At 42.9% G+C, this 14,347-nt stretch overlaps 1 protein-coding gene across 1 annotated transcript in view; it reads right to left on the bottom strand.

Annotated features, from left to right (window-relative positions):
• Positions 1-14,347, bottom strand: part of LOC126235341 (insulin-like growth factor-binding protein complex acid labile subunit) — a 60,142-nt gene that overhangs the window by 25,436 nt on the left and 20,359 nt on the right. The window contains exon 2 of the mRNA XM_049944063.1: positions 10,397-10,617. Coding sequence (XP_049800020.1) covers positions 10,397-10,617 — 221 coding nt within the window. The remainder of the gene's footprint in view (positions 1-10,396; positions 10,618-14,347) is intronic.

Raw genomic sequence — 14,347 nt, 5'->3', positions numbered from 1 at the left:
CCTGTAACGGTGCAGTTAAAGTATTCACTCAAACCTGTTCTTCAGTTTGTTGAAGCGGATTTCAGGAGGCGCAATACTGATCGCCAATAAATACCCCTTCTGCACCCATTGCATCAAAATGAGAATGAAATAAAATTTGAGAAGTGGGAAAAACATCCAGCAAATGAAGAATTACACCATGAATCTACAGCAAATTATTCCATTCACAGACAACAGTTTCCTTCGGTATAAGAAGAGGGAGTGGAGAAACAAAAGGACGTGGTTCAAACAAGGGGCAAGGAAGGCTGAGAAATGCGCAACACGGCGGTACAGTATTACAGGTGTTGCCCGAGAAGGACGTTCTTCAAGAGATCCACGGAAGGATACGACTTTGATTCTACATTAGGGAACTGACTGTGAGATGATTATCGCAAATGACAGTGAATAACGTTTCGTACGTGTTGGAACACCACCAACATATTTTCGAAATGATATTTCTATTGTATTTTGTATTTACCTATTTTTCAGCTTATTGTGTTAATTTTGCACGAACTGCATACTGGTTCTTTTGTTTTGTAATGAACTTGTATTGTGAGCATCAGAGTGTTGTACCAAAAAGAATCTTGAAAATATAGCACAGCAAAGAAAATGTTTTTGCACTTGTACCTGATTCACTCTAAAACGTTTTACTATGCAAGCAGTATAATTATTTTAATGCATTATAAAAAATAATGCAGAAGCACTGCAATCTCAATCCATACTTATATATATACACGGACCAGAGATAATTATAAAAAACATATGACAGGAACTCGCGTAATTTATAAATAACGATTTAACTTTGGCAGGCATTTACCCAGTATGCTTCAGCACGGTGCTCTCAGCCCCTCATATGTAGTCATACTAAATCACAATAATAAAATAATGAATTACCGAATGCCAAATGGACAATATCAGTCTGAATAATAATAATAATAATAATAATATATCAGTAACCGTCTGCGCCGGTGGTCTCGCGGTAGCGTTCTCGCTTCCCGAGCTTGGGGTCCCAGATTCGTTTCCCGGCGGGGTCAGAGACTTTCACCTCCCTCGAGATGACTGGGTGTTGTTGTGTCGTCTTCATCATCATCATTCATCCCCATTACGGTCGGAGGAAGGCAACGGCAAACCACCTCAATTAGGACCTTGCCTAGTACGGCGGTGCGGGTCTCCCGCAATGTTCCCCTAAGCTCTGTTAAGAAGCATGGCACTTCATTTCCATTTCCATATCAGCAACCAGTATGAAGAAGCTAGTACCTTAATGGGCGCCTTACAAATTGCCAGACAGAATAATGCCTTCTAAATATGGATATGGACGGTAATGGGGCAAATGAGAACTAGCCAACAGAAGGAAAACTAGAAACAAAACACTAGCGAGTAGGTTATCAACGACAGAGGAGGATGAGTCAGTCAGCAGTCAAAGAGCGTCTGTTTCCCTATTTCAGAGTTGTCTCCATGAAATGTCTGTTGCCGTCGTTACGGAGGTCCTTATCACACCTGATAGTAGGTACAAAATAAATTAAATTAATAGAGAGAAAGTGAAATAAGTTTCGGGCAAAATACTTGATACAAAATAAATTTAATTAAAAGAGAGAAAGTGAAACAACTTTCGGGCAAAATACTTGGCAGGGAGCCTCTGTAAATTGGCGTGAAATTACGCTAGCTGGCAGTGTTGGGAACGGTTCCATACGACCTCCCACTCGGTCACTCGAAACAGTTACTGTCACACCCATCTTATCCGGCTCACACTCAGTCACGATCCAGAATTGTTTTGGCTGAATTACTATCAAGTACAGCCTGGATGTCACCTACTAAGCCGGCCAAAGAGGCAGTGAGTACCAAATGGATCGATACATTTGCATTTATTATGCATACTATCACGTAGTCATGAAACTCGATACGAATCAAGTGAACTACAGATCAAATCTACATAAGCAGTTTAGTAAGACGTATTCATCTTTAAAAGACACATAACAGAAAGTTTGTAAGGAGTGATTTGCACAATAGTAAAAGTTATAATAATGGAAAAGATGTTTGTAGTGTACAGGTGTATATCGCTAACATTTACTGACATGGTGGGGTCTTCACGCCATTTCTATGTGTATGTTCAATACAGTGAAACTTTTTATTGCTTGAATGCCTTAATTGAAACACTTCATTTTTCACGAAAGAAAAGTGAACATTGACAAGTCTACGTCTTTAAGTTTTGTGGGAGTGTGGAAAATAAAATGATATAGATATTTCTATAAGCTGAAAATGGAACAAGTAGTGCTGGTTGATGACAAGTATGCCTCATTTGTTCTCACAATCATCCGAAGCTCAGGTGCCCAAGATTAAGCAGCGCTACGAAACAAAAGGTCTGACGTGTTAAGTTCCCCTGCTTTCTAGAAGGACTTCAGGTTGGCCAAAATGCTTCATTATCGTGGTCCGGCGGTGTTTATCGGCCGTCCGCTATAAGATTAGTTAAACTCTCCAGTATACACCTACTGTGGCATGCACAGCCAGCGAAAAGAAAACGGAACTACGGGAAGTGTGTCCTAAAGATGCAGATGCGTGTAACCAGGTGCGTCAGTAAAACACCTAATGACCACCTGTATCATCCTTGCAGAAACCTCCAACATGGTTACACGTAACGAGTTAGAAAATTACGACAACAGTGGCTATTTATAAGACGTGGGTATCTGAGAGAACACATTACCATTTTAATTGTATACTGTTCTCCTTCTTCCTACTTCTGCGTTGTCTTCTAAACTACACCTACTGATTTGAATAAAAAGTGATGACTGGTGAAGCAATTTACTACCGGAGGCCAGACATTCTAATAGTCGATGAAGACATCATGATAACTATCGGTTTGCAGTTCCTTTAAGATACACCGTGAAGAAAACCGAAATAGAAAATCTGAGAAAGTCGTAGGAATCAGTAATTGAAATGGAAGCCATACCATATCTTTAAGGTGTGAAATATTAGCTGTGGTCATCTATGCAGAAGGGAACTTGTTTTTGCTTTCTATGGAAACCTAACACTTTGGATCTACCTGAGATGACATTCAATCAAATGGAGAAAGCAGTTTCACTATAGATCGGTAAAAAAATTAGAAAATGTTTTAAAAGAGACGTGTGTTTCTCTCGCTAGTTAAACACAGAAAACTAACCATATTATTGAAATACACTCCTGGAAATGGAAAAAAGAACACATTGACACCGGTGTGTCAGACCCACCATACTTGCTCCGGACACTGCGAGAGGGCTGTACAAGCAATGATCACACGCACGGCACAGCGGACACACCAGGACCCGCGGTGTTGGCCGTCGAATGGCGCCAGCTGCGCAGCATTTGTGAACCGCCGCCGTCAGTGTCAGCCAGTTTGCCGTGGCATACGGAGTTCCATCGCAGTCTTTAACACTGGTAGCATGCCGCGACAGCGTGGACGTGAACCGTATGTGCAGTTGACGGACTTTGAGCGAGGGCGTATAGTGGGCATGCGGGAGGCCGGGTGGACGTACCGCCGAATTGCTCAACACGTGGGACGTGAGGTCTCCACAGTACATCGATGTTGTCGCCAGTGGTCGGCGGAAGGTGCACGTGCCCGTCGACCTGGGACCGGACCGCAGCGACGCACGGATGCACGCCAAGACCGTAGGATCCTACGCAGTGCCGTAGGGGACCGCACCGCCACTTCCCAGCAAATTAGGGACACTGTTGCTCCTGGGGTATCGGCGAGGACCATTCGCAACCGTCTCCATGAAGCTGGGCTACGGTCCCGCACACCGTTAGGCCGTCTTCCGCTCACGCCCCAACATCGTGCAGCCCGCCTCCAGTGGTGTCGCGACAGGCGTGAATGGAGGGACGAATGGAGACGTGTCGTCTTCAGCGATGAGAGTCGCTTCTGCCTTGGTGCCAATGATGGTCGTATGCGTGTTTGGCGCCGTGCAGGTGAGCGCCACAATCAGGACTGCATACGACCGAGGCACACAGGGCCAACACCCGGCATCATGGTGTGGGGAGCGATCTCCTACACTGGCCGTACACCATTGGTGATCGTCGAGGGGACACTGAATAGTGCACGGTACATCCAAACCGTCATCGAACCCATCGTTCTACCATTCCTAGACCGGCAAGGGAACTTGCTGTTCCAACAGGACAATGCACGTCCGCATGTATCCCGTGCAACCCAACGTGCTCTAGAAGGTGTAAGTCAACTACCCTGGCCAGCAAGATCTCCGGATCTGTCCCCCATTGAGCATGTTTGGGACTGGATGAAGCGTCGTCTCACGCGGTCTGCACGTCCAGCACGAACGCTGGTCCAACTGAGGCGCCAGGTGGAAATGGCATGGCAAGCCGTTCCACAGGACTACATCCAGCATCTCTACGATCGTCTCCATGGGAGAATAGCAGCCTGCATTGCTGCGAAAGGTGGATATACACTGTACTAGTGCCGACATTGTGCATGCTCTGTTGCCTGTGTCTATGTGCCTGTGGTTCTGTCGGTGTGATCATGTGATGTATCTGACCCCAGGAATGTGTCAATAAAGTTTCCCCTTCCTGGGACAATGAATTCACGGTGTTCTTATTTCAATTTCCAGGAGTGTAATAACAACAATAGCCCAGTCAACGAAGACGAGAAAGGTCGATTGGGGGAAAATCGTGAAGTTGCATATTTTCTCTCACTGATAAGAGGGAGCGTCCTGAGCAAAATCCTGAAAACCCTGACCGGTGAGCTGCAAGCGTTGAGATGGAGATGGGTTTTGAAGGTCACATTTTTATATACTTCTCGAGTAACTAGAAGACCGCTGCTTCTAGCGAAAATGTTTCCCGATACAAAATTAAAGTACTGTAAATTTCCTATATAAAAAGTCCTATTCATTTTTCTCTAGAACTAATATTTTCCGCGTTCAAGAGATACAAATGTAGCAGATTGTAAAAATAATATTTTAACGATATCAAAATAAGGTTCATATTTAAACAAAGTGTGTTATTATCATATGTTAAACACAGTAGAGCCGCATTAAGGAATAAATTGTGTTCTGGTGTGTGTAACAGGGTGGAGGTGGAGGGTGCAGGTACGAGTGAAGGTGGATGGTTGGTCACTGGAATGTTGTCATGCAGTTCCTTCCATCACAGGTCTGCAAACTGAAGACCGATGAGGTAATTCTCCACCCTATTTACTCCTCCACGTCACAAGAAGACACTATAGGATGTCTCACAAAGTTACCCCGATCCTCCACAGCATGCCTCAAGAATCACTGGCCAAGCAGTGCGGAAACATATACTAAAAGTGTTTATCCCCCACAAAATTCGTTAACACCTCATGGAAAGCAGATATAAAAATCTTAACTCCGCCGAAACAGGCCATGAAGGGCCAAGTTACCGACCGGCCGCAGTGTCATCCCCGGCGCACAGGCGTCACTGGATGCGGATATGGAGGGTCATGTGGTCAGCACACCGCTCTCCCGGCCGTATGTCAGTTTACGAGACAGGAGCCGCTACTTCTCAACCGAGTAGCTCCTCGGTTTGCCTCACAAGGGTTGAGTGCACTCTGCTTGCCAAAAGCGCTTGGCAGACCAGATGGTCACCTATCCAAGTGCTAGCCCAGCCCGACAGCGCTTAATTTCGGTGATCTGACGGGAACCGGTGTTACCACTGCGTCAAAGCCGTAGGTAGGAGTTATTCATAACATTATCCCAGGTAATGCATATGTATAAAATCTACATAAATGCCTGTATACTGCTCTACACAGATAGAGGAGGAACTGATTCGTAGTCATCCTGTGCGGCAAATAAGGACTCACTAAATAAAGTGAAAATAATTCTGTTATAAAAACACGAGCTTAGTGAAGTTATTTTGTTTATTGGCATAAGAGAATTGGACATAAATGCTAGGGAGGTATAGTCTGGTAGAGGGGCAAGTTGCCTTTACCGGAAGAGAACTACGGCTGCCGTACTGGATGACTAAGAATCAGTTTCTCCTCTGGCAGGGTAGAACAGCGTGAATACATTTATGTAGATTATGTCCACATGCATTAACGGGGCCAATGTTATTAGCAACACATATCGGCATTCCATAAAATGTTAACGCATTTTGTGCAAAATAAACACTCCCGAGGCACTCCAGTGATTCATAGGACGCGGTGTGGAAGGTCCGATAACTTCGTGAAACATACCGTTGTTGCTTCTTGTGACTTAATGTAGTGGAAAATCACCCGCTCGACCTTCAGTTTGTAGGCCAACGAAGGAGGGAAGTGCAAGAACACAATCCGGCGACCTAACTTCCCTTGTGCTTCTACACCATACATCTCCTCCTCCACCCTGTTATATTCCAAGAATACTGATTACCTCTCGATACGATTCTTCTTCACTTATATGTGTTACACATATTTAATATTTGTTTATAACCCACTTCAATTAAAGATAAATATTTTTACATCGTTAGAACATCATTTTTACTAATCTTCGACATTTTTGTCCCCTGAATGCGGAAACTGTTATTACTAGAGAAAAAATAAATGGGACTATTTTTTGCACGAAATTTAAAGTAGTTTAATTTTATACTGGGAGACATTTTCGCTAGAAGCAGCGGTTTTCAAGGTATTCTAGAAGAACATTAAAGAGTGACATTTAAACCCACTCCACTCCAAAGCTCCCATTCCACCGGTCTGGATGTTTAGTAAAGTGCAGTGTAAATATTTGTGACTACACGATTTTCCCCCTAAGATTCCTTCGTTGACTGTACTACAACAAAAAAGTAGCACACAGTGTTATAATTTGCTTCCTCCCCGACACGTAATGAAGGGATTCATGAAGCAGAAGGTGTCAGCTATGGTATAGGTAGGAATCAGGTCATTCACTTGTAATACTGATCAAGGTGGTTGGATTAAACAAACCAGACTCCTAATAAAATAGATCGGGCTTCAAGCCTCTTCAAGTGGTTTAAAACCTACGAGCTTTCGACCGAGTACTCTTCAGCTATTGTCAACTAATCAGTGTTGTGTGGTTGTTGCTGCCGTCCTTATATAGCGGCGCTACAGTCTCTGACGTCGACTGGTGCCCAGTCCAGCGCCATAAAAGGAAACGTTTTGGTTGCAAAACTGTCACGTCCGCTTCATCCTGCCGATCACGGGGTCCGAAGCTGTGTTTAACTGCAAACCGCTGTCGTTACTGAGGGTGTTTTCTGATCTCAATCGCTTCTTCTGTGATGAATCCCCAGGAACTATGTGTATCATAATAAATGTTTCCTCGAATGCAACTCGGTGTCCGTTTCCCAGAGCATGCTTTGCTACCACTGATTTTTCAGAATACCATGGGCGAAAACGTCTCTCATGTTGTACACGGCGCTGTTCAATAGTACGCACGGCCTTTTTAACATAAAACTGTGCATACCCACACGGTATGGCGTATGTTCCTGCTGTTCCCAGGCTTATATCATGTTTCACAGGTGTCACAAGTCGTCGAAGTTTTGCTGGAAACCTGAAGACAATCGACTTAATGCATCTTTAGGAGACGGTTAGTCTTTCCTGTCGCTGAACCAGAGAATGGCAGAACCGCAAGCTTCTTTTTGTCCTCCTTGGGAGCCCTCAACTTACGAGGCTTTGGTGAAATAGTATGGGAAATTTTTTGGTTTTTGTAGCTTTTCTCTGTGAAAACTCTGTAAGTTGTTAAGTTTTTTTGGTAACTTTTGAGCAACTGAAATAGTTTCCGCTCAATGCACTAAGGTTCTCAGAACAGAAAGTTGCTGTGCTGGGTGGCGGCAACTCAAAGCATGCAGTGTGGTTGGGTTCCCGGTAACAACTGTGGCTGAGACACCGAGTTGCCTTTCGGTGGACAAGGACGTCGAGGAACCCTCTTCACATGAACAGTTTTTCTAGAGTTCAACTTACTATAACACGTGGCGTGACTCGATGTTCAATATCTCCCTGTAATAAACGTGCGATCTCATTGACAAGGGTATCAGAGAGATCAGCTCCAGACCATACGGTACAGTTAGAAGACTACAACGACGACAGAACATGTGCTAAATGACTCTGACTGATGTACATTTTCCACAAAAGCTAAATATCCAACAGTGTTAAAAGACATACAGGGTGATTCAGCTGCCCCTACTTCCGGGTTCTGTGCAACCTGCAACACCTTCAAAAACAACACACGAGATCTTCATATTCTCTCGGTTGCTATGCACAAACTATTAATCCTATAGAAAGAATACAAGAGACCTGAGCCGTGCGTGGCTCGTGTTCACTCCATTTATTGTTTGTCATCTTCTATTACGGTACTGCCACCTCGTTTTCCTATTCCATTTACTGGCGTCACTAACTTCTTGCCTTACCTGCCCGTGAGTGGCAGTAGAAGCGCCTATCGATAAGTGCACTGTCGTACTATCTCTGGAGCGATCGATAGTATTTCCGGGTCGTCGTGTGTCTGGAGTGGGGCTGGGAGCTCAGTCGACGATCAGCAGCAGTGAAGTCGGGACGCAGCAGCAGTGAGTCGGCAACGGAGCGCCAGTGAGGTGCGGACAGCCAGTGCTCGCCGACCGCTGGCTACACACATGAGCTGTCCGACGGAAGGAGATTGGAGCGGGACGACCGTTGTTGGTCGTTCGGTTGGTCGTCTCATCGGGCGATGTGTATTGGGTCTTTTGACCGTTTCTGGGCCTCGTCACTTGGTCATCGTGCCGGACGTGGGTCGGTTCCTTCCTTGTGCAGAGATGTCGTGCCCAATGGGCAAGAGTTACCTTTCCACGTAACTTCAATGGGAACGACCTGGGTTGGTCGTTCGGTCAGTCGTCTCATCGGATGACGTGTATTTGGTCGCCGACCGCTTGTGGAAACTCTCTGTGTGTCCAATTCACCCGTCCTTGTTGTTCCACAGCGATTGCTTTTACGACTGTTCGGGTTCTTGCTCAAGTGTGTTCGCGTGGAACCGTGTGTAGCTTCTGTGATTTCCACAGAGCGGATGAATGCTGTCTGCGTACTGGAGTGGTCAGTCGGTCGGTTAAAATGGAGCAGCGAGTGTGTCCGGTGTTTGGGAATTGATAAGGTTGTTGGTTGGTTCCTCAGCCGTCCCTAGGTCATGTTGCCACCTGATTGTTCAGTGTTACGCTTGGCTGCCTGTCCCACCCAAACTGTGGTTAGAGTTTCCTCCCCAGGCCGACCCTTACAACACTTCTGAGCACCACCATTTGTTGTTTGCGATTATCGTTTTATTTGCTTGCAGGTACTGTGCCAGGCCTTCGACCGTGTATTAATGTTGTTTGTTTTATGTTTAGTGTATGGCCTTCAGCCGAACTTCATGACAACTATTTTAAGATTAGGCCTTCAGCAATGTTTTATTTAACATTCTTGTTGCTCTGTATTTAGGCCTTCAGCCGAGTTTGTTTCAGAATCTGTGGCTTTAATATGTAAATCCTTGTCTGTAACGTTTCTCTTTAATTATCTTGAATTCTTGGAACGACCTTCAGCCGCGTTCTGTAAATGTTTATCTTAAGGTCGACTTTAATTACTCTTGAGTAATTGTTTGGGCCCCCAGCCGACAAGGTACTTCAAGTTTTCTGTTGTACTGTGTAAAAGCTTATCTTTAAAGCCTCTCTTTTATTATGTAAAGAAAATTTCTTTATTGGGCTTCCAGCCGAAGAATTAACTTGAATTTTCCTTAATATGGCCTTTCGCCGGAATTTGTAAATGATTTGCTTTTAAAGAATTTCGTTAGTTGCTCTGAAATATTATTTCGGCCTTTAGCCGAGAAGATATTGTAATTTTATTTAAGTAAGGCCTTCAGCCATTACTCTAAATCCTGGTGTTTTAAAAGCAATTATTTAAACCTATTCTGGAGAAGTTACTTGGGTCCTCAGCCGTGAATTGATCATTGTTGTTTACAGGAGAAAACTGTGCATTGGTTTGAGGCAATAAAGTTGTGTGTGTTCTTGTACAACTAACAGTAATTGAACTTGGCTCCTTTCCACAACCTGATCCGCTCTGTCTTGTTAAAGCAGATTTCAGGACCCTACTGTACGAAATTTAACGTAGTTAAATTTTGAACTGGGATACGTTTTCGCTGCAGGCGACAGTTTTCGAATTATTCAAGAAAAATGCCTTTGAAGATCACTTTTCTACTTCTTCTTGCATAATTCGAAATACAGTCTCTAGCGAAAACGTATCCCACTGCAAACTTTAACTACATTAAATTTCCTACAAAAAGGTCCAATTCTTTTTTTCTGTAGGACTAACAGGTTAATGTTGTGTATGGTACTTGAAGTGTTGCGGCATGCATAAAACCCAGCGATAGGGGGCAGCTGAATCAGCCTGCATAATGCACGAGGCACACAACAACCTCTTTCACGTGCGGCTGTGTCAAAGGAGAAGACGTAAGAGAGAGCAGCGACTAACCCAGCTGGGCCCAAGGACGAGGCCCTGCAGCTCGAGGCGGTCCGTGGTGTTGACGACCTTCGTTGCGGAGGTCCAGGAGCCCCGGGTCCGTGGCGGCCCGAAACCGTGAACGCCGCGGCGTGGGCACTGCACCTGCGGCAGCGGACAGCCGCCGTCTTCCGCTGCGCTCCCCACCCACACCGCCAGCGCCACCAGCAGCGGGGCCGTAGCGCGGCTCCCCCCTGAAACAACCGCCAACTCGTTAACACTGACAACAAACTGGCTGTTCCTCGTAGATCAGCTGCGAGTTATTTGACGACAACTAAAGATATGACAGACCACGTCACCCTTGCCTAATCACAAAGCGATCTATTGAAAGAGCTGCGTCTGCATTTCAAAATTCCTCCTAAAGTATTAAATTAAATCCAAAGAGGTTGTATCAAAAATGAATCTTCTGCTAAGCGATAGAAAAAGGCGAACAAGTGAGGACATTTATTTCTTTAACCAGCGTGTTTAAAGATGTTTCTCGTTGCTGTTTGCCAAAGAACCTCTGGGCTGTCACTAAGCATCTTGAATAATGAGCACAGAATGTGACGAGGCAACCTCTGCAGCAACCAGACGCTTTTCTCAGGAGAACACAAGTAGAAACTTAATGCAAGTCAGTCAGTCATTGTTTGTATTAGAACTGGGCTGTCGAATTTTGGTTACACCAGAAAGATTCCATTTACTGCTTCAATTCTTAAAGTTAAGTTTATAACGAGGCACAGTGTATATAGTCCTATATTTAATTAAAGAACACAACAACTGTTTATTTCCCTAACTTTCTGGTATTTTATTAAATGAATGTGAACTAATGAGAAAATAATGTTTTCAAATGGTTCAAATGGCTCTGAGCACTATGGGACTCAACTGCTGAGGTCATTAGTCCCCTAGAACTTAGAACTAGTAAAACCTAACTAACCTAAGGACGTCACAAACATCCATGCCCGAGGCAGGATTCGAACCTGCGACCGTAGCGGTCTTGCGGTTCCAGACTGCAGCGCCTTTAACCGCACGGCCACTTCGGCCGGCATAATGTTTTCAGCTGTACAGTTTGGTTATAAGTACATTTCCGTTACTTGTGAGGAGCCACATGGAAAAGACTGTATTTCTATACTTATATTATCACAAATAAAACGTAGTGCCTCAGTATTCATGGCACTTTCAACTTACACTTTCTCATTGTCACTTAGAGCCAGCCAGTTACCTGGCATGTCACTTAGAACTTTCTTAATAAATTATTCGTTTTTCTATTTTGTCTCATTATTTTTGCAGGAATGAGGTGAGTGGCATAATTCTGCGGTTCAGAATACCTTCTCAATTTTTTTTATACAAGTAAGTTATATATACGCTGCTTTTCTTATTTTGCTGAAAAATGTGAAGTTTAGTTCTTACAACATTTTGTATTTCGACTCTACAGTTATTTATTACTTGTGAAGCCTATTTTTAGTACACTTTCGGAGAGACTCGCGAATCAGTGGAATATTAACAACATACAGACATAAAAATTGGGGCTCCAGTAACGATATATTCATGGGAATAAAATTTTAAAACGTTCTGTAAAAATTACCTTATATGAATTTTTACCAATCTTGTTGAGCGAATGCTGACAAGAACGCTTCTTAAATGCCTTCGCTGTCTGTCTTACATAAAAACTCTGACACATATTACATTTATTTTATACGCCCCAGATCTGAGAAATTTATCAATTGGGGGCTTCTCATTATGTATAAAGAGAGAAATTAGTGGTAAAGAATACAGTGATGTAATATTTTTTAAACAAATTAGCTATACGACATCTAATGTCTCCTATAAATGGGGCTGTAGTGAATTTATTAACGGTAAGGCTATGTATATGTAAAAGTTTCTACCACACTTGTTGGAAAGCATGAAGTTAGTATCGTCTAAATTTTTGTATAACAGCACAAAACGCATGTGAATAGTTTATTGGCACTACTGATACGCAGTTGGTGTCACAATGTTATTTTTACGTCTAAAATGTTTGTCAAGAACCTGTAAACATATTGAGACTGTTGCTGAAGTGCTAATTACAACTTACAATTATTGTATTACTAAGTGTATGGAAAGGGTAGCTAATATAAATGTGTTTTACTGCTAGAATATACTTTATCATACATTTGTGGTCCTCATTACGTGCATGCTCCCCCAATCTGCAGCTATTTAAGTAAACTATTACAGAATTGCAGTTGGTGGTTGCAACACGGAGGAGACAAACACTGAGAAACAGACACGTGTGATCTAGGCACACGGTCATCAGATATTCCGATCCACGTACCTGTAATGCGGAACGTTAGTCACGTGTGTGTGATACTTGTATTTAGGAAAACTGATGAAGGCATTACCCCTATTTTTTAAGCTCCCGGATCGGCTATAAATTTACCGAGAATTTGTCAGTAGAAGCACAATATTTCCACAATATTCCCTAAATAAATGAGACTTACCATGAATAATTTCTATAGGTGTGTGCGAGAATGCATCTTCGAAAAACATATACGTAAAACCTTGTGGGACCTCTAGTCATTAAATCAAAGTTTAATCCTGTATACTCTACAAGCAACAAGAGCTGTTCCAACTCCTTAAAGTAGTTTGTTCGTCATACATTCCGTGGAATTCACACTACACTACACTTTCATGTAACTGCTTCAAAGAACCTAATTAAGTTTCAGGAAAATGAATTCACTGTGTACTTGTTTGCGGAAGCTGCCCATAAAATCTATAACTGTTAGAAGGGCAGAATTATGCAATTTGCAAGCTGGATCCCTTTATTAGCATTTGCACCTTAATATCCACTAGTTGCCAAAATGCTGTTGAAAAAATTACTGAAGCTGGAATTCGCTCGGCTCTAGTCCAAGTTTCATTAATCGCACGAGATAATAATATAACAATACGTAAGCGACAAACTCGTGCTAATAAATTTTCACTCTTATCTGTATGCACTGTCAATGTACAATATACAATTTTTTTGACATCTTCGGAAATGTTATTTTCGACTTTGTTATGTTGATATGAGAATGGGTGTCAGCCCGAAGCTAGTCTTCGAAAGAATATTAAAATATTTGAAACTTGGACTGGTTTTACGTTCTATTGCTTTCAAGTGATTGCAGAAAAAGCGTGCTGTAAAATTTGTTAATTTCTTCGAACGAAAGCTTCAATTTTTTTGTGTTGTGCGTTTTTCTTTTTTGTCCGCCCACCCCCCCCCCCCAACCCCCACCCACACCCCAAGCATTCTATCACCAGATTTCACTCTTCGGAATCATATGCGCAGTTCTTATTAGCAGCCGTAAAACTTACACTCCTGTTGGTCGAGTAACGGTTTCATATGATTCTCATGGGGGTTATATCTCCATTTTCCTTCCTCATATGCATTGATGAAACTGTTTCAACACGAAAGTTCGTAGGACAACAATTACGTCGTGATTATTTATTCTCATTTCTTTCGAATTGGATCTGGTTGTAGCACCCACCTTCCGCGCTATCAGAAAATATTCTCTGTGTACAGCAACCAGCCACAAATTGACTTTAAGTTAATTTATTGAAAAGTACCGTTACTGGTTCCGAACTTTCCACAATTCATTATCAGAAGGTTTTTCGTGTTTTCAGCAAATCAGAAGATATACTGGTTTTCTGTGAATTTCTCTATGATAAACAGTAACATACAATTATTGTTTACCGTAGGGCAGTTCATAGGAAAACAATGTAACATTTGTTTTGATGAAAGCACGAAGAATCGGCTCATGATGAATTGTGAAAAATTCGAAATCGGAAATGGCACTCTTTCAATAAAGTAACGTTAAACCAATTTGTGGCTGGTTGCTGTACACCATCAACAATTTATTTTACGTAGCAGTCACGGTCTCCAACCATTTGTTCATTTGAAAAAAATTTCAATATTATGTCTTTCTGGTACCGCTA

The sequence above is a fragment of the Schistocerca nitens genome, chromosome 2 (assembly GCF_023898315.1).
Source record: "Schistocerca nitens isolate TAMUIC-IGC-003100 chromosome 2, iqSchNite1.1, whole genome shotgun sequence".
NCBI classification, from domain to species: domain Eukaryota; kingdom Metazoa; phylum Arthropoda; class Insecta; order Orthoptera; family Acrididae; genus Schistocerca; species Schistocerca nitens.
This window is presented reverse-complemented; position numbering and strand designations above follow the sequence as displayed.